Source organism: Cryptomeria japonica, chromosome 7 (assembly GCF_030272615.1).
Source record: "Cryptomeria japonica chromosome 7, Sugi_1.0, whole genome shotgun sequence".
NCBI lineage: Eukaryota > Viridiplantae > Streptophyta > Pinopsida > Cupressales > Cupressaceae > Cryptomeria > Cryptomeria japonica.
In genome coordinates, this window is record NC_081411.1 from 267,942,877 (window position 1) to 267,970,030 (window position 27,154).

At 33.6% G+C, this 27,154-nt stretch overlaps 1 protein-coding gene across 14 annotated transcripts in view; it reads left to right on the forward strand.

Moving 5' to 3' along the window:
* The first annotated feature begins 4,257 nt into the window (after nucleotides 1-4,257).
* LOC131033927 (uncharacterized) overlaps nucleotides 4,258-27,154 on the forward strand; it is a 73,323-nt gene continuing 50,426 nt past the window's right edge. For 3 of the 14 annotated variants that reach the window (XR_009103718.2, XR_009103719.2, XR_009103717.2), the window contains exons 1-5: nucleotides 4,258-4,435; nucleotides 4,567-4,654; nucleotides 6,189-6,316; nucleotides 22,210-22,281; nucleotides 22,902-23,015. Coding sequence is in view for 8 of the 14 variants with exons in the window: in XM_057965243.2 (XP_057821226.2) it covers nucleotides 4,349-4,435; nucleotides 4,567-4,654; nucleotides 6,189-6,316; nucleotides 22,210-22,281; nucleotides 22,902-23,015 (489 nt within the window). In the remaining 6 variants the exon portion in view is untranslated. Of the gene's footprint in view, nucleotides 4,655-5,356; nucleotides 5,522-5,678; nucleotides 5,792-5,940; nucleotides 6,090-6,188; nucleotides 6,317-22,209; nucleotides 22,282-22,901; nucleotides 23,016-27,154 lie in introns of all 14 variants that reach the window. The other 11 variants (XR_009103715.2, XR_009103716.2, XM_057965243.2 and 8 more) reach the window with 7 other exon arrangements.

The window sequence follows — 27,154 nt, forward strand, 5'->3', positions numbered from 1 at the left end:
CATGTGGATGGAAGAGAAAAGTGTAGGGTGACTACACATGTGTGGGAGGATCTCACACATGTGTGAGTATCGAAGAGGGTTAGGGACACTTATCACGTGATGGAAAGTTTGAGAATTTGGAAAAAAAAATAATTGAAGAAAATATTAATGGTGATTAAGGGAGATCAATTAATTAATCAAGTTTAAAATAATTAATGAGTTGGGCCTAGATAGTTACTAAAATTAAACTAATGAACCTTTAGAGGAAGGAGAAATATAAACTTAATTAACTACATAGATGGATAATAATTATTTGAATAATAAATTATTTAATTAATTATAGGAAATAGGAGATAGTAAATTTATTAGAAACAATATTTTAAATATTTACTAAATTAATTATGTAGTAAGAGATCGATTTTGGGGTTTATAGAAGTATTACAAAAATACATTAACACCCCTTCACATAATTCTAATTCTCTCTACTAGGGCTAGTCATAAACCTACTCAATACTCCCATTACTTAGTCAATATCTGGCTTAGTGCGAATCATTCCATACCTTAAACTTCCCACAACACTATCAAATGACATGTTGGCAAATTCCACAAAATCATCCTCAGTTTTGGAACATATATCAGAATTAAGCTTAGTTCCAATAGGAAAAGAAATTCTAACTAGCTTATAGTCCCACATATTAAACCTACACAAAGTAGTATCAACATGCATACTTTGAGATAAACAAAGATTTTTGTTACCTTAGTCCCTCTTAATTAGCATTCACAATATGTACCTTTCTATCCCTATATATTTAATCTCAAATGCGCCTAAAAGTTGATATTTTAACTCCCTAGTCATACCCTCGTTACTAAAAAACACATCATTCACATACAAGACAATATGGAGGAATACTTTACAAAGTTAGTCTTCATGGCTTCCAACTAGAAGTAGTTGGTGTAGGTGTTGGGAATGGTGAGGTATATTGTGTCTTCACAATATAGCTTTTATTGAGATTAATCACCTAAACATCGAATTCGTCAACATGCATAAATTTTTTAGAGGCTAGAGTAGCTTTTAGGTCTAGGAATGGGATGATTTCATTCTTTGGGGCTAGGATGCCTTCCATAAAATGAAGCACTTTGAGAAGGAGTTAGACAATATGAAGATGATGATGTTGGGTATGGATAATGAGAAGAATAAAACAAATGAAAAACTTTCTTCCCTAGAGAAATAATTAAAAGTTATAAATGGATATTTGGAGAAAATTGTTTAGGTGAGTCAATGTACCTTGAGGAATAGTGCTACAAGGATCAAGATTTTAGCTAAGAATTTGAAAGATCTCCAAGAGGGTTAGATCAAGCAGGATATGGATGTTACAATTAGACCTAGCATGAAGACAAGGGAGATCAAGAAGAATTCATTTGAAGTAGAAAATGGCTCTCTTCGAGTTCATGAAGCTCTAGTGGCACTTTTAGAAGCGACTAATACCTTAAACCACCATATTGATAACTCTATTGCTAAGTCTAATCACATTCCAAAGCACATTAGATTACAAATTTTATCATCAAAATTACTTTGTACTTTTTATATTGTTATAAGATGTTTCAGTGATTCATTTTGTTTATATGTTTTTTTTATTGATTCAAGTTTGAATATTCTTTATTTAATAATGACTAACAAAATATTTTTATTTATTTATTTTCTCAAATATGTTTTCTAATGATTTTTAAAAAATATTTTGATAAATAGATAACTCAATTTAATAAAAAATTAACCTAGAATGAGAGAAACGAAACTTATTTAATCTAATTGCTTGAACAAATTAAACTAATTTTATGTAAACCAATTAAATATATATTTTAGATTAATTGAACTAAACTAGATTAGAACTTTTTAAATCCAATGAAATAAAGCTTTCTTTCTTTTTTTCAATTTTGAAAAACAAGTCAACTACAACTTTAAATTCAATAGTCTAAAATAAACAACTAACATATTGATCACATGTAATTAATTTCAAATTATTTTTTAACTAATGATTGAAATTGATCAATTATTTGAATTAGTTATTGGAAATGACCGATTAAATGTAGTTGGACCTTAACTTTCTATAAATACATGAAATTTTGATAGACTTTTTAGAGATTATAGGAATATTATATTTTTAAACAATACAAATTTTCAATTCTTAATCTTTTTCATCAATAGAAAATAAATATTTTTATTTACACGAATTAAGTTTCTTTAGATCTTCAAAACACAAATAAGAAGATTTTTTTTTCTAACTTAAAGTTTTCTATTGAAATTCGCTTATAAATGAATCTAATTTTCATTCATGTAGATTTCTCTTGGAGTCTAAATATTTCTACAAATTGTTTGAATTTAATTTCTTTAGAAGCTTTTACTTTATGATATATATAAAATTGAAACAAATAGAAGATCTAAACAATAACAAGCTACTAATGAGCACACAAAATTATTACTTCTATTCTAACTTTTATATACTATCAATTTTAAGATTAATAAATGAATTCATACTAAAAAAATTATTTTCCTAGTGATGTCGAGAGATATCTACAATGACATCAAAATGTTCGTAAACAAAAATCCATTTTTGAAACAATTTGACATGCAAATGACAAGTAAATAAATGAAATATGCCATGTTTCAGCTTTTTTGCATGTAGGACTTTAATGGATTTGTATTCTTGATGTTTAGTATTGTAGAAGAACATTTATTTTACACATGATTCTCTTCTATTATAATATATCTTTAGCATATTCTACATATATTTTTTAAATATAGGTATACTATTTTACCAAAACAAATAAAGCTAAATCGAAATAAAAAAAATAAATTTTGCCTCTAGACATAATAAATGAATTCATACTAAAAAAAATATTTTCCTAGTTATGTCGAGAGGCATTTACAATGACATCAAAATGTTCATAAATAAAAATTCATTTTTGAAACAATTTGACATGCAAAAGACAGGTAAATGCATGAAATATGCCATGTTTCAACTTTTGTGGAGGTGTTATTTTATTACTCCAAATAAAATAGAACCCTCGCCACTTGTCTCCAGCTAGATTCATAGTTTTTTGCATGTAGGACTTTAATGGATTTGTATTCTTGATGTTTAGTATTTTAGAAGAACATTTATTTTACACATGATTCTCTTGTATTACAAGATATCTTTGGCATATTTTACATATATTTTTTAAATATAGGTATACTAGTTTATCAAAACAAATAAAGCTAAATCGAAATAAAAATAATAAGTTCTAGTCGACATTAGAAATCTAGTTCTCTTTTTAGTTTGCTCCTCCTTTTATGACCATTTAATAGTGGGTCCATCTAGGGCAAGGGTATGCTTTAGAAAAAAAGAATATTGAAGTCGAGACAAAGATAATACCAGTTTGATAAGAGTTGGTTTGAAAATTTCATCTTGATGTTTTCACATATTTAAAAAACCGGACCTTTCAAATGACATAGTTGGATGCTTTGTCAGCAAACCATAACTAAGATGATGGACACAAAAATAAATTTTAAATAATGAGTTTTTTAATTTCAGTGAAAGTTGTTGCTTTTAAAAATAAGGAAGTCGTTATCATGAATCTAGGTTCAATGTGTAACCAAATAAGGAATTTGTAACTAAAAGAAAAAAACAAGTTTTAGGACCAAAATAAAATTGAATAGTTAAAAAAAACTAATTACGAGAGGAAACATTTGAGAGGTTCTAAATTGTCAACAAGTAGATATCATTTTTTCTAATCTTGTTGACTCATTATTAGATTTCCGTTGAACTTGACATGTTCATTCTTGAATGCTTACAATTTTAGGTCTTCTCTAATGAAGACTACTTCTACATTTGCATTAGTAATAAACCAACAATTTTAGGTCTTCTCTAATGAAGACTACTTCTACATTTGCATAAGTAATAAACCAACCAATTTGTAAACTATTAAATATTAGTCTAATAATACCTTAAAAATTAAAAATTGTGACAAATTGATGCCCAACACCTTCAATATTATTTTTCCATCTTTAAAACAAAGATAAATATCATATTTAATTATTTTAATCCACTTTAATACCATTATTAATTAATATATATTAATCTTAGACATGTGAGTTAGTTGTTTATGGACTTGCTTCAAATTATCAAATTATTTGATTTATATATTTTTATGTGGCTTACTTTCCCTTACAAAGGTAAAAGTCTAGGTATTTGAGGTATAAATTATAAATTAGATGATTGTGTTTATCTACTAGAGGTAATATTGGACCGCTTTAGGAAATGCTAATTTGAATATTTTGACCCACGTTAGATTCTGCATTTACATTTTTTTTTACAGTTTAAGACAATTTCAGATGTGTTTGCCAAGCCGAAAAAAATCTGATCCACACTGCATCTTATTTTCCATGTGTTTTAGGAGTTCTTCAAGTACATATTTTTTGGTAACACATTTCTTTGATAACGTTCAATTTGCTTTATTTTCATGCTGTGGGTTTGAATGAATTTTGTCATGGGTAGCTTTAATTTTTTAATGCTGCCGTTGTTGATTGCTCTTGTCATTAGCCATGTTCAGGCGGAGGCCGAGTCTGCTCAAATCGAGTTGTCAATTGCAGTTGTTAAAACTGATTTAGAGCGTTTGAGGTCAAGGGTCTCTCAACTTGGTATATTTCGCTGCCTCTTTTTATTTTTTCTATTGGTTTGTTAAATCTCTGGCGAGGATATACACCATATTTAGGGCAGTCGAGGGTTAAGATTTTAGAAACCGAATGAAAAATAGATCGCATTGTACTTAAATATAAAAAAATAAAGAACTAAAATGAGCGGTTCAGATCAAATAAAATTATATATGGAAATATATTGATAAATAATGATGCAGGAGGAGATTTAAATGAATAGATTGTTGCTTTGAATTCTAAAAGTAGCAGAGGGAGTCTAATTACTGAGGCGTTTTGTCCTTTTGGGCTCATCCATATTCAAAATTTGTGACAACACCTCGTAACATATTTGCAAGGTTGTGTGTTTTCTTGTGGTAAGAGGAATTTGAATCCTACCCATGTAAGTGTTGTCCTGTTAATATTACACTAAATCCTTTGGTTTGTCATTTCTCAACAATCATATTGAAAAGCAAAAAATTAGATTTTGTGGAATGTTGTAATTTCGCCGAAATGAAACATAATGTCCCACTGGAGGAGCTTTTGCATAGCTAGCTTTTTCTTTGATTTTTATGTTATGACTGTTAAATTTTTTCTCTGATCAACTCATGTAGAATTCCACCTACTAAAGTCTTGAACACATCGGAGTTTATTGTTCAAATTATCAATTTTTTTCAGTTATTTTTATTTCCAATTATCCTGTCCTTGCAGGGTTCCAAAGGCAATCGACCTGTTAGGTGCCACTGTCGTCTACCATAATACATTTAATGCTTTCAGCATTCAACCCCTGACTATTGTCTTTACACGCAGGATCCTTGTAATTGTGCTTCTCTAGAAACTTGCAAATAAATGGAGTGTTGAACTCAACATATGCTGGTACGAAAATTATTGAAACTGGTCAACAAGCTTATATTCATGAACCGTTTGATGGAAAGTTTAATGGGGTTGAGAACTTGTTATTCACGAGGGTCTTGGCCAGCCGAGTGGGTGCATTTATAGTTATATGAGTGAATTGAATTTTGAATGTTCCTAGGAAGGAGAAAATAAAACAAAATTGAGAGTGCAACGTTGACACAGTTTATGGGGCAATTTTTACTTCACAAGAGGAGTGTCAGTATTCTGTGTTACTGTTATGCATATTCCCAGGTCTGTTTTTGAGTTTTCATTCATTTTGATTCTTCTGTGTTTGTTTGACGTTATGGTTGGTGTTTTGCATTGGCATATCAAACTTGGCTAGCTCAGTAAGTGCATCTATAGTCATCTGAATAAATTGAATATTGATTGTTCTTGGGAAGGAGAAAATATAACAAGGTTGAGATTGCAATGGAGTTAAAAAAGAGTTGGTGCGGTTTTACGTATAATTTATATTATCAAAAGAGGAACTGTTGGTATTCTATGTCACTATTATGTCTATTTCCTGGTCCATTTTTGGCCTTCAATCATGGTAATTGTTGAGTCTTTGTTTGATGTTCTGGTTGGTTATTTGCATTAGTATATCAATCAAATGAAGTTTTCTCTTACTCTTGATTCATTTGTATGGCAGAACTGATCCTAAAGGATAAAACCAATGATTTAAACATCAAAAGAAACTTGGTTACTCAAAGAGAGAAAGAAATTGAAGAACAGTCACAGACTGTAATTTCAGTACAAAATCTGATAGAGGTTTTGCAGGTGAGATTGAAAATCTAAATTTTGCCAGTTAAGGATCAGATTTAGGGTGCATAAAACTTTGTCTTAAGTTTTGTTGACATCACATCATATTAGTGATTCTTGGTTGATATGCAGTTTCTTTGGTACCTTAAAGTTCAATATTTCGTACCTGAAGTTTTGAGCTGTAATATTTTGCTATTTTTCTTGATCCACCTTGCATTTATGTAGGAACGACACCATTTATTCATGTCATTTTGTGACAAAACTCTGACAACTGTTTGTGCCTTTCTAACTTCATAGTATTGGGAATGGTTTCTTGTTTCACAAATATTGTAGAAATTTTGAGCTATTTAATTTTGATTACTTTGGGAAAATCCATACAAAGAACCAAGATGCTTATTTCATGCATCTTACATACACTAAGTGTAACACCTACTACTATGCATTCAATATTTTTACTTGTCAGTTTGCTATAGCCTATAGCAAGTCATATTTTTACTACTTACAGTCTTTCATGTCACAAGCCAATTGCGTGGATGATCACACTTTGAAAATTGGCATCCCTTAGCATCTTTTTAATAATTTTGTAGAAGTGATCTTTTGTAACCTTCTGATCAGAAATATGAAGAAAAGAAAATCAAATTATTAGCTGGATGCAAATCACAATATTCACCTTTATGAATCTCTGAATCTATGTTGAACTTCCATTCTAATGCAATACCTTATAATTGGAAAGAGTCATATATTCTAACAATCAGTTGTTCGGTTCTGTTTTCAAGAATTTCTTATGGCTGTCAATCTCTATTGTGAGATAAGTGGTTGAATTTGATGGAGACGAAGCGACAAATTCAAATATGTCACTCACAAATGGGACTAACATATAAAAGAAATTCCTCAAAAATAATTAATTAGAATTGGCTCCGTCACATTCAGGGTTACCAATTGCAATGTATGACGTAGCTATTTAATGGATGATAACATCTTGGTGATTTTAATCCCATGATGTAATGTCCCCCCTTTTGGGGTTTACTTAATTTGGTCCCAAGGCAACAATTCCAACTTAAAATGAGAATTGTAATCTATTAATAAATATTAAATATATTTCTATCAAAACTAAAGATATTTTATTAAAATATTTAACTTAAAATCCTAAGACTAGTTCGTAAGATAGAACTTATCTTGATAGATTTCCCTGATTTGACAATGGTTTTATGCTGATAATCTTCTTCAATCCTTTAATGAAGAGGGTTGATTGTTGTTACCGATTTGACTATAGAAGTCTGCAACAATGGTGGTGCTATTCCTGATGCAAATCCTTTTAACTTGCAACCTCTTATGCCACTGGCAAATAATGCTCAAGAGAACCGATCTGCTAAGATTACCAGTAGAAGACCAAAACCACAATCGATGCTTCCATGGAATGAATTTGTTCCTTATCAAATATCTCGTGAGATTGAATGGATGCAACCCTTGCTTGGGAAAGGACACATCCTTGTCTTAATCGCAGCTTGCAAGATAATATTTATTATTGTCTTTTAGAACAAATCACACCCCTTACTTCAAATCCGATCATGCTGTTAATTTTAAGCAATCAGATGTAAATCTTAAATAATCAGGTTATAACATAACAGTAACAGCAATAAAAACACAAAGCAAGACACACCAATACCTTGGGAAAACCTCCCTCTTGGAGGTGAAAAACCTAGCCACAAAGTACAATGTGTATTATCTCAAATGTAGGAAATTACAAGGCAAGTGTGCTTATCTCAGATTGATGTTCAACCGGCAAGATAGCAGATCTGAATTCCTCTTTATATGATAATGGAGATTGCAGCCCTTATCATCAGCATCAAATTCGCTCAATGCAAGTCTTCATTAGCTTCGCAAGATCTTGATAGCATCACCTAACAGCCAGCCTTCACACAATGGATGAGGAGCAAGTTCGCACAAGAGAGAGAGAGAGATCGCCAAATGTTGGAGAGCAGATTACATGTGTTGACAGCCTTAAGAATGATTTGCCTTGTATGTGAATTGATTCATTATGCTGTGCAAATGACTTGCTTATATACTTGACTTGTGGTGTCAAGTCTCGAGTCGGCCTGCCTTGTTAATTTAATAATAATATTATGTAGATCATCCAAATAGGTCGACCTATTAAGACGTTATTGCTTGATTGCCTTTACCACACGCTACGTGAGTTTGGGCCCAGCCCAATTACATAATCGCTCAAAATACATATTGGGCCTACCCTATCTACAAGTTACATTCAATATAGGACCACAAGTTACATCACCCAATTAGGGTTAGACCAAATTACCAGTTACATTTATAAGGCTTGTCCTATCCACACGTTACATTATATATAGGTCTTGCCCAAGCAAGACATAATTACAAGTTACATGTATTTGGGCCCAGCCCTAAGTTCGATTTACATAATAGATAATACATGTGTATTTTAATTTGTCATTGACAACATTAAAATACAATAGATAGGTATCCGAGCTAGCTACTATTTCAATACTCCCCCTAAGCTAGGGAGGATATCTGCCACTTGTCATGATCCATTCATGACTTTCATCTTGCATTGCCACAAGAATGAATGTATAAGCTTCATAGAGTATACTTGCAATAAAACACATAAATATCATGAACTCATTTCATGATTTCCATCTTGCATTGCCCACAGAGGATGGATCCACCTTGCATTGCCTGCAGAGGGTGGAAGAGGTCTTACACTTCAGCCTTCTCCCAGAGAAAAATAAAATGTCACCTTGCATTGCCCGTAGCGGGTGGAAGAGGTTTTACACCTCAGCCTTCTACCAAAGAAGAATACAATGTCACCTTGCATTGCTCGCAGAAGGTGACCCCACCTTGCATTGCCCGCAGAGGGTGGGAGATGCAAACTAAATTGCATCACTAAGATTGAGACTCCCTCTCAATCAATACTGTGTTCTCCACAATTCCAAGCTTCTCTTTGAAGTACTCAAACTTCACTCGAGCTAGAGGCTTAGTGAGAACATCTGAAACCTGTTCAACAGTGCTCATATATTTCAGCTGGATGGCACCTCTTTGTGCCATATCACAAACATAGTGATAATGAGTTTCCACGTGTTTTGACCTGCCATGAAACATAGGATTATCAGACATTTAATACAACTCTCATTATCATAATAAATAACAGTGGATTCCCAATGTTGTCCAAACAACCCAGCAAGAAGCTTGTGAAGCCAAACTGCTTCTCTAGTTGCCACACTTGAAGCAATGTATTCAGCTTTTGGAGTACTCAATGCAACTGAGGACTGTTTCCTATTGGCCTGAGAGATCATAGTGGAACCCAAGCTGAAACAGATTCCTGAAGTGCTTTTCCTGTAAGTAACACTTCCGGTCCAATCAAAATCAGAGTAGCCTTCCAAATTGATTAGTGAGTTGATTGGATACTTCAGTCCATAGCCAACTGTTCCATGCAAGTATCTTAGGATGTGCTTGGTTGCCACCAGGTGAACATGCTTTGGCTGGTTCATGAATTGGCTAAGTGCACTCACTACATAGCACAGGATCCAATCAACTACTTGTACTTTGAAGGATCTGCAAAATTAGAGTTAGCTGCAGAAATACTCAACTTCTTCAAGTTAGTTTCCATAGGAGTAGACATAAGTTTACAATCCATCATACCAAATCTTTTCAATATATCAATAGTATATTTTCCTTGACTTACAATAATTTCATTAGGTCTTTGCCACACTTCTAACCCTAGAAAGTAATGCATTAGACCTAGATTCTTCATTTCAAATTCAATAGCTAATTCTTTCTTACACCCAATGATGAGACTATCTTCACCAATTTGAAATAAATCATCCACATATAAAACCAGAATTAACATTTCACCATTAAATACTTTAAAGTAAATGTTAGGATCAACATCATTCTTATAAAACCCTAAACTGAGTAAGTACTTATCAATTCTTTCATACCAATCCCTAGGAGTTTGCTTGAGACCGTAGAGAGCTTTCTTCAGTTTGCACACATGAGTTTATCTATTATGAATCTCATAACCTTCAGGTTGTTCAATATAGACAACATTAAGAAAACAGTCTTTATATCTAACTTCCAGCCTGCAGCATTAGCTATAATGGTTCTAATATTAGTATATCTAGTAGCAAGAGCAAATGTTTCCTTCTAACTACATCTAGCTTCATATTTTCAAAAACTTCCATATGGAACTCTCTTTTGATTCTTAATATAAAATTGTGGTAATCAAGTCTCATGAAGATTGCATAAACTAAGAATCAATCAAGGAAGGCAACTATAAATCAAAGATGAGAAATGTCAATCTTTTCCCTACTTCACTTTTATGAAATGGACCTATAGTACAATCATTATGATCAAGGCATACCATCAAGTGAAGAAACCAAGCTCCCTCTTAAGCTTGAAGGCATGGTAATTCAAGAAACTCTTGAAGAGAAAATATCCCAATAGAATGAATTAACATGTAAAGTAACTTATCTAGACTTCCACCATTGACAACATATGCCAAGACTGCTGAAAAGGATATTGCCAGTCTATGAACAACTTCAACCATATTGTAAAGCTACACAACATTCTAAAATTGTTTTCCATAGTTGAATAACAGAGAGTTAGTTTATTTAGAAAACTAAGGCAAACGCATGACTTCAAAAAACATTTTACAAAATCCATAAGTAAGGTATATAAGCCTAATTGTCTTTCCAGCCAATGCGTAAAATCAGATATGAGTATCGACCGCTCAAAAGGATAAACATTGTAGTTGAGCACAAGCGTATGATCGAAAGCCAACTTCAATAAGTTAGATACCTCTTTCATCTTAGGTTTCATCATCAAGCGTATGATTGAAAGCCAACTTCAATAAGTTAGATACCTCATTCATCTTAGGTTTCATCATCAAGAGAATACTTACTTCAAAGAATGTAATAGGCAATATGCTTAAATCGAAGAGATAGTGTCGCAATGAATATTATGTAAGGATGATGAAAGCCATGACAGAAAATGCATTAGAGCTAAAGGCAATCCTCTACACAAGAGGAGCAGAGCAATATTATAATCAAAACATAACAAAGAACATGAGAGCCTATTATGAAGAGCTGAAGAGAACCAAGTGTTACACAGTCATAGCCCTACATGACAACCTTATCCAAACATAAAACAGAACAAAAAATGAAGTCCTTACAATGTTAAGAGATTTGATGCAAATCGAGAGACACACCATAAGAGTATATAATTCTAGAGCAACAAGACTATTGAGCATTTCAAGACTTAGATAGAATACAGTGCATCAGAACTATGCAACAAGTATCATAAGGGTTCAGATCATAATATGAAGATAGTAAGGTCAACATTGGGCATAGATACTAAGCAGGATGTCTATCACACCAATGACTGAGGTTCCATGTTTCTGAATCTCCTATAATTTTATTCATCTTCCTATTTGTACTTGCTGTTATATCCATCACAATACTCCTAGATTTATATCTGAATACACATACTGAAGTCTTAAGTGCCAAGGATGTATTTAGATCAATGCATCAATTCGGATCACCACATCAAATAGGTTGAGAGCTAAACATACTTAAAATAGAGAGTAGGGCATAACTATCTTCAATAGTTCAAACTGGATTAGAACAAATTCTTAACACAAGAACAAGGCTTGAACTAGTGTGATTGTTCCAAACCTTAGGAAGAAAGTTAGGCAATACTAAGATCTGAAAAACAAGTGCACAAACTGACATATGAAAGCACCCTCAGATGAAGTAGTTAACAAGAGAGAGAACCTTGTGCACTAGATAAGACACTAATAACAATAAGGTAATCAGATGCAAATCTCCAACTAGGTGGGCCCTATAATTGAGAATAGAGGAATGAGAGCACCTGAAATCTTATTCTTGTTATCGTTCCATCGATGCCTTTAATTTGTCAAGCAGACATTGCTGTTGAACTTTTTGATTCACGATAGACTTCTTGAATTGCTTTAGCTCATCCAAATCCGAAGGCTCAGTCAGATCCTTATCTTTCACAAATTGTAACGGACCTTCCATGGTGTAAAATTTAGTGCACCTTCAAGTTTGTCCTCGACTTTGAGACCTATAACCATCTTGCAAAACTAACAACAAACTGAAAGTGAAGGACAACTAATAATCTGATTATTTAGAATGAACCTAAAGCTTTGATACCATGTTAATTTTAAGCAATCAGATGTTAATCTTAAATAATCAGGTTATGACATAACAGTAACAGCAATAAAAACACAAAACAAGACACACCAATACCCTGGGAAAACCTCTCTCGTGGAGGTGAAAAACCTAGCCACAAAGTACAATGTGTATTATCTCAAATGTAGGAAATTACAAGGCAAGTGTGCTTATCTCAGATTGATGTTCAACCAACAAGATAGCAGATCTGAATTCCCCTTTATATGATAATGGAGATTGCAGCCCTTATCATCAACATCAAATTCGCTCAATGCAAGTCTTCATTAGCTTTGCAAGATCTTGATAGCATCACCTAACAGCTAGCCTTCACACAATGGATGAGGAGCAAGTTCACACAAGAGAGAGAGAGAGAGATCGCCAAATGTTCGAGAGTAGATTACATGTGTTGACAGCCTTAAGAATGATTTGCCTTGTATGTGAATTGATTCATTATGCTGTGCAAATGACTTGCTTATATACTTGACTTGTGGTGTCAAGTCTCAAGTCGGCCTGCCTTGTTAATTTAATAATAATATTATGTAGATCATCCAAATAGGTCTTGACCTATTAAGACGTTATTGCTTGATTGCCTTTACCACACGCTACATGAGTTTGGGCCTAGCCCAATTACATAATCGCTCAAAATACATATTGGGCCTACCCTATCTACAAGTTACATTCAATATAGGACCACAAGTTACATCGCCCAATTAGGGTCAGACCAAATTACCAGTTACATTTATAAGGCTTGTCCTATCCACAAGTTACATTATATATAGGTCTTGCCCATGTAAAGTTATATCCAATTGCAATAAAAGAACTTATTATATATGTGAGAATATTATATGATTATATTGTCTAATATTCTTATTGTTTCGTTTGCAGGCTGAAGGAGAGAGATCATTTATGTTTTCTATGTCTTCTCCAAATGATTCATGTCGGGCTTTATATGTTTAGAGGATCGGTCAATAGATGTCTTGACCGGTCATGTCATTTAGACATGAATGATCAAGGCACCTATTGATCGGTGCCTTTTCATATTGCACATCCCGATCTATGTTACGTTTGGTAACTAACATTAATACTTAAACACTCGGTTGAAGCGGTGTTTAGTTATGATGCTTTGTTAATGGCCCGAAAATGTTTATGAACTAAACTCGATAACAATAGCATTACATATGCTATCGGGTTAATACCCCGATAGCATATTAATGCCGATCCATAAATGAATCGACATTAATATGCTATCGGGTTACTAGCCCGATAGCATTAGATCGACGCTTAACTATGTTAAGCAAGTCGTCGATCTAATCCATCTTTATCCAATGTCAATATCACAATCATGATCAATGTTATATCGGATAAACATATTCAGTTCGGAAAACATAAATCAGATAATCTAATGCATAGATGAATAACCAAAACAAAACAACGGAGAATAACAGGTTAGGAGAGTCTTATCTTGCAGAAGCTACTAATGCATTAACACTCCCTCTTAGCTTTGGAAGATAGATAAAGTAACTTGCATCACATTTCTTTTTCGTAATGTCAGTCTCCAAGAGCATATATCATCTATACATCTGATATGAAGTACCATCAGAACATAAGATACAAATATAAAACATTACTCTAAGTATGTGACATAGAGTATCACCTAACCATGTGTTATAAAAGATTTATTATTTCATTATGACAAGATATCACCTGAACACGTGATATCAGTATTGCCTAAACACGCAATACTAAGGATAAACATATGAGGATGGTTAAATTCTCATCTTATCCAGGTTGTGATATGTGCACAAACATTTTATACAAAGTTTTATCACAACACCATCATGGCACATCCATGACATACGAGAGATCCAACATGATAACTGGTTAGAGAATCATAAGATCGTCACCTTATGATGTCTGCATACAAGTGTTCATAATCTGAGAGATCGTCACCTCTTATATATGAACATAGGGGGTGAAACCTAGAATGTCCCAACATGACAAAAGAAGTTTACACATTAAACATCTTATTTACAAAGCAGATTACCTTTCTATCATACCTAAACCTTTTCTGAAGTGATCAACCTTCACTCTGGAAAGTGGTTTGGTCAGAATATCTGCAGTCTGATCTCCTGTGCTAACATATTCCAATTTGATCACATTTTTTGTCTACCATGTCTCACACATAATGATATGGAATCTCAATATGCTTGGATCTGTCATGAAATGCTGGATTTATAGAAAGCTTTATGCAGCTCTATTTATCACAATGGATGACAGTGGGTTTCATGGGTTCACCAAATAGTCCCATAAGCAACTTCCTAAGCCATACTGCCTCTCGAGCAGCCATGGAAGCTGCAATGTACTCGGCCTCGGTGGAACTCTGAGCTACAGAAGACTGTTTTCTGCTGATCCAAGATATCATGGCTGATCCTAAACTGAAGCAACACCCTGAAGTGCTTTTCCTGTCAGTCACACTCCCAGCCCAATCTGAGTCTGTAAATCCGTGTAGGTCTAGATCGACTTTCTCATATTTGAGACCAAGGTTTAGAGTACCTTGTAAGTATCTCATAATGTGTTTCACTGCAATCAAGTGAATTTCCTTAGGCTCACACATAAATTGACTTAAGGCATTGACAGCATAACAAATATCTGGCCTTGTATTCACCAGATACATCAGGGACCCAATCATCTGTCTGTAGAGTGTAGGATCAATGGATTGTAACTCTGCTGCTGCTTCCTTAAGTTTATGTAAATTTGTTTCCATGGGAGAGGTCATAGGTCTGCAGTTATGCATTCCGAATCTCTTCAAAATGTCCAAGGGATACTTTCCTTGGTTTAGTATAATGTTTTCAAAATTTTGCCATATTTCCAAACCTAGGAAGTAATGGAGGAGTCCCAAGTCCTTCATATCAAATTCTTTAGATAAATCTTTCTTACATTGATATATGAGGTGATTTTCTCCTGTGATTAGTAAGTCATCAACATATAGAATCAATATTAACATATCACCTTTATTTTGTTTGTAGTAGAGATTTGGATCTGCATCATTTTTAGAGAAGCCTAGTTTAGAGAGATAGGTGTCTATTCTTTCATACCAGGCCCTGGGAGCTTGTTTAAGCCCATAGAGAGCTTTCTTGAGTCTGCACACATGAGACTCTGCACCCTGAATTTCAAATCCTTCAGGTTGCTCTAGGTAGACTTCTTCTGAGATCTCACCATTAAGAAATGCTGTCTTAACATCCATCTGGTGCACCTTCCACCCTTTTGTTGCTGCAATGGCTAGTACTATTCTTACTGAGGTATATCTGGCTACAGGTGCAAAGGTTTCTTCATAATCTATTCCTTCCCTTTGAGAGAACCCTCTAGCTACAAATCTGGCTTTGTGCTTTTCAATATTGCCATCTACAACATGTTTGATTTTAAAAAGCCATTTAGATGAAACAACAGATTTCTTAGTAGGCCTAGGAACGATCTCCCAAACATCATTCTTCATAATGGACTGATACTCTTCAGACATGGCATCCTTCCATACTTGATGTTTAAGTGCATCTGATACATTGTTTGGTTCAGCTTTAGAGAGACCATTCATAAGAGCAACATAGCTAGTGAATTTATTAGGTCTTTTGCTTTCCCTTAAGGTTCCTGAAGGAGCAACAAACTTTTGAGCTTCGGCTATAGTCTTGGTGGCCCATAGAGGTCTTTTCTTGAGGTTTTCTCTAGGTGGGTTTGGAGTTTCACTTATGGTTTGCTCAAGATTCTCCCTCTGAAGCTCAGGAGTAGGGTCTTCTTCTATGTTAGGAGTGGGGATATAGATTTCAGGCTCTATTGTACTTAGGGCTCTTTTGAAGGCTAAGTCTTCTTCAAAGATTACACCCCTACTAAGTTCAATATTTCTCTGACCATGTATATATATTCTATAGGCTTTGGATGTTTTACTATATCCTACAAGTATTCCCCTTTTTCCAGAAGGTTCTAGTTTTAGTCTTTTCTCTTTAGGTACATGTATATAGACAGGACACCCAAATATCCTAAGGTGGCTGATATCTGGCTTTAGTTTGGTAAATACTTCCTCAGGAGTTTTATCTTCAAGATGTGAGTGAGGACATCTGTTTTGTATATACACAATAGTGTTAGTTGCTTCTACCCAAAGATTGATATTTAGATTCTGATGAAGAATCATGGCTTTGGCAGCTTCTACAATTGTCCTATTTTTCCTCTCAGCTACCCCATTTTGTTGAGGATTATAAGGTATCGTTAGCTCCCTCTTAATCCCCGAGTTTTTACAAAAATCTCTAAATAATTTTGATGTGTATTCCCCCCCATTATCAATCCTTAGGATTTTAATTTTATTTCCTGAGTAGTTCTCTGTCAGTGATTTAAACTCTTTAAACCTACTAAGGATCTCTTTTGATTCTTTACACTTCAGAAAGTAGATCCAAGTTTTCCTAGAGTAGTCATCAACAAATATTACATAATACAAACATCCTCCTAGAGAGGGAACGGACATGGGTCCACATACATCAGAATGAACTAACTCTAAAACTTTGCTTGTTTTCCTAGTACTATTATGGAAGGCACCCTTGATATTTTTACCTAGGGCACATCCCTTGCATGCCTCTGAATGATATTGCTGCAACTTAGGTAAACCTGTGACAAGATTTCCCATAGATGACAAAGCTCTATAATTCAGGTGGCCTAGTCTTCTATGCCAGACATCATTTGCATTTGTTGCTTCATGAATTAGGGCTAGGTTGGGCTTTGTGCACAACTCATACAAATAGCCTTGTCTTTGACCAATGACTTTAGCTTTCTTGATGGAAGAATTTCTTGGCGAAGCCAACACCTTGTTCTCCATGAAGGTTACTCTGTATCCGTTATCTTCTAGGGTTGATATGGAGGCTAGATTTCTCTTGATGCTAGGAACATATAGTACTCCTTCGAGTTGCAATGATATGCCTGTCTTCAGTTTGATGGTGCAGGAACCAATTCCTCTAACTGGATGTGAGGAATCATCTCCGATGGTTACTTCCTCTTCATTATCCTCTGTCATGGAGTCTAGCACTTCTCTAAACCCTGTAATGTGTCTGGATGAACCACTGTCGATCACCCAGGAGTTAGACTTATTTGATGCATGGCTTGTAAGTGCTGAGTAGAGGACATAGTTCTGGGAGTCATCTTCTCTTTTAGATTTTCCTGCTTTGGCAAATGTGGCTTGTTTGGCTTTCTCTGGACATTTTGCAACAAAGTGCCCGAACTTATCGCACCTATAGCATTGAGTATGTGATAGGTCTCTCTTTGAAGTGTTCTTGCCTTGATGACCCTTCCTCTTCCTAAATTGCTTCTTCTTGGTTGTCTTATTTGTGTTAGTATTTAGGACTTGAAGGTCTTCATCTATGTTCTTTTGTTTTATTCCCATCTTGTTCAATCTTGATTCTTCTTGGAGACAATCGTCCCTTAATCTTTTACACTTAGGATACTTGGACCTTGCACTGATGCCTTGGACGAATGTACTCCATCCACTAGGCAACCCATCTAGAGCAATGAGTGTTAACTCTTTGCTTTGGATCTCGTAATTCAGAGTTGCTAGTTCATCTCTTAGAATTGATATCTGCATAAAGTAGGCGTTGATTGTCTCCCCCTTGTTCATGGTGATATGATTTATTTCTCGTTTTAATGGCAGAGTTCGACTTGCGTTTGATATCTCAAATGTGCTTTCAAGTGCTTTGAACATTTTATAGGCTGTTTGATGTTTTCTTATGATGGGCATTATGTTGTTTCTCACCCCATCAACTATTATTTTGATGGCCTTTTCATTTCCTTCAATCCATGCGGTTTTGTCAGGTTCATTTTTAGGTTGATCATTTTTAGTTTGAACAAATGAATCCACTTTGTTCTCCTTTAAGATCATTTGGATTTTGAACTTCCAGGCTGAAAAATCATCGCCACCTCCGAGTTTGTCTTCAAATCTGATAGCGCTAGCCATTGGAGAAATGTGATGTAGTATATAACCTTGTTCTTAAATTATTCACAAAATTGAATAGCCTCAAGTTCGATCAACTTGGCTCTGATACCATGTAAAGTTATATTCAATCACAATAAAAGAACTTATTATATATGTGAGAATATTGTATGATTATATTGTCTAATATTCTTATTGTTTCGTTTGCAGGCTGAAGGAGAGAGATCATTTATGTTTTCTATGTCTTCTCCAAATGATTCATGTCGGGCTTTATATGTTTAGAGGACTGGTCAATAGATGTCTTGACCGGTCATGTCATTTAGACATGACTGATCAAGGCACCTATTGATCGGTGCCTTTTCATATTGCAAATCCCGATCTATGTTACATTTGGTAACTATCATCAATACTTAAACACTCGGTTGAAGCAGTGTTTAGTTATGATGCTTTGTTAATGGCCCGAAAATGTTTATGAACTAAACTCGATAACAATAGCATTACATATGCTATCGGGTTAATACCCCGATAGCATATTAATGCCGATCCATAAATGAATCGACATTAATATGCTATCGGGTTACTAGCCTGATAGCATTAGATTGACACTTAACTATGTTAAGCAAGTCGTCGATCTAATCCATCTTTATCCAATGTCAATATCACAATCATGATCAATGTTATAATCTGATAAACATATTCAGTTCGGAAAACAGAAATCAGATAATCTAATAGCAAAGATGAATAACCAAAACAGAACAATGGAGAATGACAGGTTAGGAGAGTCTTATCTTGCAGATGCTACTAATGCATTAACAGCCCAAGCAAGACATAATTACAAGTTACATGTATTTGGGCCCAGCCCTAAGTTCGATTTACATAACAGATAATACATGTGTATTTTAATTTGTCATTGACAACATTAAAATACAATAGATAGGTATCCGAGCTAGCTACTATTTCAACACATACCTCTTCATAAATGAATCTCTTTTTTGTTAATGTTTGTGCCTTTCTATGATTGCTGTTTGTATTATTGTTTTGCCTAATGAATCGTGGCATTGAAGATAATGAGTCTCTGCCACTTTTTAATGAATCACAATTTGATGGTTGAATCACTTACTCGCACCATTTCCCTAATGAATCATTCCTTAGAATCTGACTTAATCATTCATGCCAAGGCACCTTCATATCGCTCGATCTTTCACATCTGTAATCTGATCATATTTTGTGATCAAGTCGCTGCTTTAGCATATGTATAGACTTTACAATATCAGCATTGTTCTTTAGCCTTAATCACTTGACTTGATAAGAAGTCAAAAGTGTTATCAAGAAAGTCTTTTCTAAACTTCTAAGCCCTTCGTGCCTTCATATTAAGCGCCTTGTTGTAATGTCTCCTTTGTTAAATTTGCTGCTTCATATGTACGTTCACTTTCATGTTGTGAATTGCTTCTCTTACTTGCTGACCAAAGTGTATCCCTTTTACTGTAGTATACTTCGATGCCTTCCTTTAATGTATCAACTCCTCCTTATACTTTAAACTAAGTTACCGGTACGTCTAGGTTTCCCCCCAAATCCGGACACGATTCGTCTTGGATTCGGGTTCGGATATGATTCGTCTAGGTTGACTTTCACGGAAGGAAAATGGGTTATTTAAACCCTAAAACAAAAACAGAAGACGTGCACGAGCAGACAAAAAACGCATTTCGGATTTGTCTTCGGCAACGCTTGTCTTCGTTTGTCTTCGGCTCATGACAACGGCTCACAGCTCACGACAACGGCTCACCGCTCACGGCTCATGGCTCACGAGAACGCTCAGGCAACAGCTCACGGCAATGCTCAGGCGACGGCAGTAGTTTCTTCATTTGTCCGAGTTGAACAAAAATGTTTTAGACAATGTAGTTTGTGCGAATGAATAACCATGACGGAATCCATGGATGCTGTCGCAAACCTTCATCGTTAATAATGGAATATATAAAATAGATTTTTAAAAAGTATTATACATTATCTTAATATATTGTCCCGTAACCTATATATTAGTAGTTATATAATTAGATTACAAATTTAAAATAATATAAATTTTATAAGATATATTTAATATTAATTTATAATTAATATGTTTAATTTTTAATAATGAAATATATAAAATAGTTTATTTTAAAATTATTATACATTATATTAGTATATTGTTCGTAAAACTATATCTTAATAGTTATATAATAAAATTATAAGTTTAAAATAATATTAAATTTATAAAGTATATATTTAATATATGTAATTTTTAATATATATAAATATTTTTTTAATTTAGAATTAATATATTTAAATTTTAATATACATATTTATGATTTTTATATGTTTTTTATACTAACGTACCCAAAACGTACCCAGCTCCCTCAAATTTTTTTGCCGTACCTGCGTACCGTACCCATGTACCCGATTCCGATTCGGTAATTTTGACTTTAAATGGTGGAAGGGTTGCTTTCTAAAGACGCATCTTATATCCTTCCACCATCATGTCTCCTCATGATATGTAATCACACTTTTCACTAATTAATGTATATTTATATGAAGTGCTGCTAATATGAATTCTAACTATTGTCTTGCTTGAACACTTCATTACTTAGGATCACTATTCGATAAATAATCAAGATTAATAGGTCACTGATTATAAGCATTACTAATCTGTTGATTAGAAATGTTAATTTAATATAACTTCTGAAGCAAATCGCTGAGGCTGAGAATTTAATATCTCCACTTCCCTTGATCGCATTTTTCTTAGCAATCACTGTCTTGCTTTCACGGTTATTAACTAATGAATTGTTTATGGTCTAGTGTTGACTTTCTTATATTATTTTTTACCTTCATGGTTTGATGCATACTACCAAGAACAAGGATGTTACTGTCTATAACTTAATAACAGTTCTGATCTGATCTGATCCATCGTCCTTGCCTTGGATGCTTTTGATTCCTTTCCTTTATATCTCACCATGTGAGGGAGAGGTCACACCTCTTCATCATGTATGCCCTTTGGCAAGAGAACACCCTTTTACCATTAGCACCCCCTCAAAGAGTACAACTCTTCGTTATTTCTGCCCTTTGAAAGGGACAACCTTTCACAATCAGATCTGCACTTCTTATTTAAATCAGATCTGCACTTCTGATTCCCTAATTATCCCCCTTCAAATGAGTTCTCTTTTCCCTTTTATACCTCATATTTGGGGGAGTCACAACTTATCATTTCATGCTTTTTGATCATTCATTAACTCTAATCAAATTTTAATTATATTTAATTATACTTTTATATTTTAATTTAATTTTAGTTTTAATTCTTTTGTATTTTAATTTTATTATTATTTATTACTAAATTATATTTCAAATTGGGGACATTACACATGATTAATCTGAATTATCTAAAGGATTTGGGAACTTAAATATTCGGTCCTTGTTCTATATTCAATCAAGAAAGAAATTTGGGTTTATGTATGTCCTTGGGAAGGAAACCATTTTTGGTATTTAAATTCTTCGTAGTTTTAAACTGGTTAAGCCATATAAATATATTTGCATTTTTTTTTGTCTGCTGACAAATAAATGATTACCAAAATAAAAATCATATAGATCTCAAAATACATGACATATAAGTTTACTCCTTTTATTTGATTCTTGTTGATTTTTATGTTGTGTCTTTTTTCTTTTGAGAAAGAAGAGTTTTTAACCTTTATTTCTGCTTCTTGTAGGAAAAGGAATCAGGAAACACAGTTACACTACTAGCAAAGGCTTATGCTCGAATTAGAGAATTGGAGACACAGGTTAGAATATCCTTGTTATTTTTTTGAATTCTAAAGAAAAATTTTCAGCTATCATAAATTGATGTTATACATGATTTCTATAATGCAAATTGAATTAGTCAGTTTAATTGTAGAAAAATATGTCAAAATATATTTGATCTCAGACAAAAGCAATATTTCTTATGTCATACATGACGTTATACATGATTTCTATAATGCAAATTGAATTAGTCAGTTTAAATGTAGAAAAATATGTCAAAATATATTTGATCTCAGACAAAAGCAATATTAAATTGATTTCTATAATGTTATACATGATTTCTATAATGCAAATTGAATTAGTGAGTTTAATTGTAGAAAAATATGTCAAAATATATTTGATCTCAGACAAAAGCAATATTTCTTATGTCATACATGATGTTATACATGATTTCTATAATGCAAATTGAATTAGTCAGTTTAAATGTAGAAAAATATGTCAAAATATATTTGATCTCAGACAAAAGCAATATTAAATTGATTTCTATAATGTTATACATGATTTCTATAATGCAAATTGAATTAGTTAGTTTAATTGTAGAAAAATATGTCAAAATATATTTGATCTCAGACAAAAGCAATATTTCTTATGAATTTATCAGGTGGAAGGACTCAAGGAATCTATAAGAAAGCAAAAGCAAGAACAAATTTACTTAAAGTTGCAAGCAGATAAAGCTGAAAAGAAAGCAAAAGACCAAGCATCCAAAAATGAAAAGGTTAGAATTTGATTCAATGTTTGATGCTTTGGAGGCAACATGCAATTTAGTATTTTGTAATGTCCCCTACTAGGAGGATGCCAATTCCTGTAACTTAATAATAGTTGTGATCTGTTCTGATCGATGATCATGTCACTGGATGCTTTTGACTCCTTTGCTTTATATCTCTCAATGTGAGGGAGAGGTCACACCTCTTCATCATGGATGCCCTTTGGCAATAGACACACCCTTTCACCATCAGCACCCTTTGGAAGAGTGCAACTCTTCATTACTTCTACACTTTGAAAGGGACACGAACTTTCACAATCAGATCTGCACTTCCTATTTAAATCAGATTTGCACTTCTGATTCCCAAATTATCCCCTTCTCAAAATGAGGTTCTCTTCTCCCTTTTATATCCCATGTTTGAGGGAGTCACAACTTTTCCTTCCATGTATTTTGACCATTCATTAAACTTAATTAAAATTTAATTATATTATTTTATATTTTAATTTAAATATTATTTTTATTCTTTTCTATTTTAATATTATTATTATTTATTATTAAATTCTATTCCAAAGTGGGGACATTAGAGTCTGCCCCACTCAAGATTGCTTGTCCTCAAGCAATAATCATGGAATGTTCAAAATGATTCCCAATATGAAATGGCTTTCGAAACACTCATAAATAAACATGCTGCTACTTTTTTTGCAAAAACCCTAGTTCTTGCCCTAAATCACCATTTTATGTAAAACTACAAATGGAACAAGATGCATACCTGATTGAGATCCTGCAATAAGTTAGGAAATCATTGAAATGTATATAAACCATAATATAAATCTTCTAAAAAGGATATTAAACATAAATTCTCTATACCTAGGATCAAGAACATTAACTTAACCGTAGTTATATCAAATTCCTTGTCAGAACTCAACCATAAGAGAGTGGGAGTAAGGAGGAACGATAAGGTGTCCAAAATATCCTCTATCCTAGGCCCAAGAGCGGAGTAAAAGCCAGAGTCCTCTTGGCCTCATGGGACCTCCGGTCAAACTACCATGAGGTGGTCTACCTAGTGAGGTATCCTATCACCGTTCTTCTTCATCACTTCCATCCTTATCCTTTTCTCGTGATTGAAATTCCCTCAATAATCAACCATGATGGAGTTTGGAAAGATACAATAGGGTGTCCCGAATGTCCTTCCCCTCTAAGTCCAAGAGCGGTGGACTCCTTCCCCTCTAAGGGATATAATTAAAATTTAATTAAGTTAATGAATTGTTAAATATGGATCTAAAATTATCAAAGATGCCATGAACTTACACGAGGGTTGATTATGATATTAGCTTCATCAAAACATTGCTAACTCAATTTTTCAAGGAACTGTAGAATCACATGGTTATCTTGCCTCAAATTAAAGAAATGCTTGAGATTGATTTCAACATTCTTGCAACTGCAGGTATTCTGGATTGATCAGATCAGGCCATGATAATGGAATTGTATAAAATAATAAAATTGAGTATGAATCTACTTGAAGAAGGAACAATTGTGGACATTACATTGAATGTGGACAATTTAATCAATAAGATAATAGGAAATTTTTATAATGATGATCGAACGTTCTGTTCCATTGATGTTCTAAAAGGTCATATGATAAAATAGATGAATCAAGACTAAATCAACTGGTAGCTTTGACAAAGCATTGCTAGATGAATTAATTATGAACAATTTTTTTTAAAGATTTGGAGAAGCAAATAGAGAAGAAAATTATCTAGGCTAATCAAATTGCCAACACATATACTACCCATCACTTTTATTTCAATAACATAGAGAGAGTTAACTTGATTAATGAGACTTCTACGCTCTTAATCCTAGAGTATATATAGGGTTGTGAGTAGTTAGCTTGTGACTAGCTTAACTCCTAATTAAGTCATGTTATCATTATTATATTGCTATTTAGTTATTTAGGTCATCCTAGTGCCTATATAGTCATAGCTAAGTCGGCTTGGGTGATATCTTAGCCATAATTAGGGTATATATAGGAAGTAGCGAGTCTTATTTCATCATCAGATTGCGAATTGTGTTCTTATTGGATATATTTAGAGGTTTGTCCCTTTGAAGTGGCTTGTTATTCTTATTAGCTATTATAAAGTATTTGCAGCACATTTCATATTATCTCCTCCATTTGTGCTTGTTATTTTCATAACAAGTTAATAGAGCATGATCTTAGCATTGTGAAGGCAAGTCATTTTCATCAATTTTGGTGGTCATTCTGGAAATTACATATCTTTCAAATTTGGGCGATCTTGTTTTTCTGATTTTGGAATATATTTTAAGAACATATTGAAGCATCTTCAGTCCAAATTTTAGAGGAATTGGAGCAGAATTGGGCGATTTATTGCAAAATTATGGTTTCTACCCAGATTTTTTGTGAAGCTTATATCTCCCAGGTCGAATTTCATGCTAATTTTTAAAGGATTTTTCAAGAATTTATTGAAGAGTATACACTTACTGCAAGAATTTCAGAGAAATTGGAGTAGAAACAGGCAGTTTATTGCAAAATTAGGGTTTTCAGCAAATCCACTCTCAAGGTTGCAAATCTGCTCATTGCCTGGAGATTTTTCTAGATAAGTGTTATTTTGACCCTACTAAGTTATGGTCAAAATTTCAGATAATTTAGATTTCATTTATATGATGTATTACAAAATCATTCCACCATGACAAGATCTTCAACTAGAGGCAAAAAAAACACCATCACATTTGGGAAATCTATAGACAAGGATGCTGTAGAAATTGAGGATTTTAACCCTAATGAGGAAGGAGTGAATTTCATCAATGAAGAAGGAGATGGTTGAAGGAGTTTCATCAATGAAGAAGGAGATGAATGAAGGAATTTCATTGGTGAGGATGGAGATGAAGAATGAAAAAATTGAATTTTCAAGAAAGTTGGAAAGGATTTTTGAAGGGATGAAGTGTAAGGGAAAAGATTCACCCAAGAAGGTGGGAGATAATGCTTTTATTGGACATGAATTTTGGGGGACTGATTCATATTTCAAGAATTCTTAGCAACTTTTGTGGCAATTCATTCCCAAGTTGGATATGTGAAAGTTTGATGGCATGAATCCAACCGATTGACTTTGCCAAATGGACCAATTATTTGAACTTCATCATGTACCAAGTGAACAAAAGGTTGCTATGGCATCCTTATACTTGGAACCAAACCAATTTGTTTGGTATTGTTGGTTATGTGATGAGAAGAGAAAGATGGGTTGTGTGGTCACATGGTCAATTTTCCAAGAAGAACTTGCTACCCATTATGGGGATAATTTTATGGATAGCTACTTTTGCCAACTCACTAGATTAAAGCAAACAAGTATGGTCTAGGACTATGCTCACCAATTTTGAGCCCTTAGTCTAAGAGTAGAGAATGTTACAAAAGAAAATTTGATGGAATTATTTCTAGGAGGTTTAAAGGACCACATCAAATATGAGGTATGCTTGTTCCAACCACATTCTATGTCACATGCAATGTTTATTGCAAGACAAATTGAGAAGTTTTTGGCCTTTGTAAACATGAAAGATAAGAGCTCTCCTACATAGTCATTGCTTCAACCCACTAGGCTGACTCTGCAACAAATTGAGGAGAAGAGAGCAAAAGTGTTATATTTCAATTGTGATGGAAAATAGAGTTGAGGACATAAATGTACTAAAAAGAAATTGTTTTATATTGAGGGTCTGAGTGAGGAAGAAGAGGAGGAACCACTATTAGATGGTGATGGGGATTCAGATGAGGAATTGCATAGTTCACAACCCATCATTTTTTGTCATGTGCTCTCAAGTTTTAGTACCCCACAAACACTCAAGATAGTGGGTTTCTTAAAGATGCAAAGAGAAACATTGTTGATTTATTCAGGTAGTATTGATGATATCATCAACAAAAATTTGGCCACTCATCTAAACTGTTTTATACATCCAGCTTCAAAGTTTCAAGTCTTGATTGTAGATGGTGGTACTGTTAGTTGTTTGGGAAAATGCCATAGCATTAAATTATTCATTGGAGATCATCATTTTGATTGCCCAATCTATGCTATGTCCATGGGTGCAACATATATTGTTTTGGGAGTACAATGGTTTACTACCTTGGGAACAATTGAGATGAACTTTTA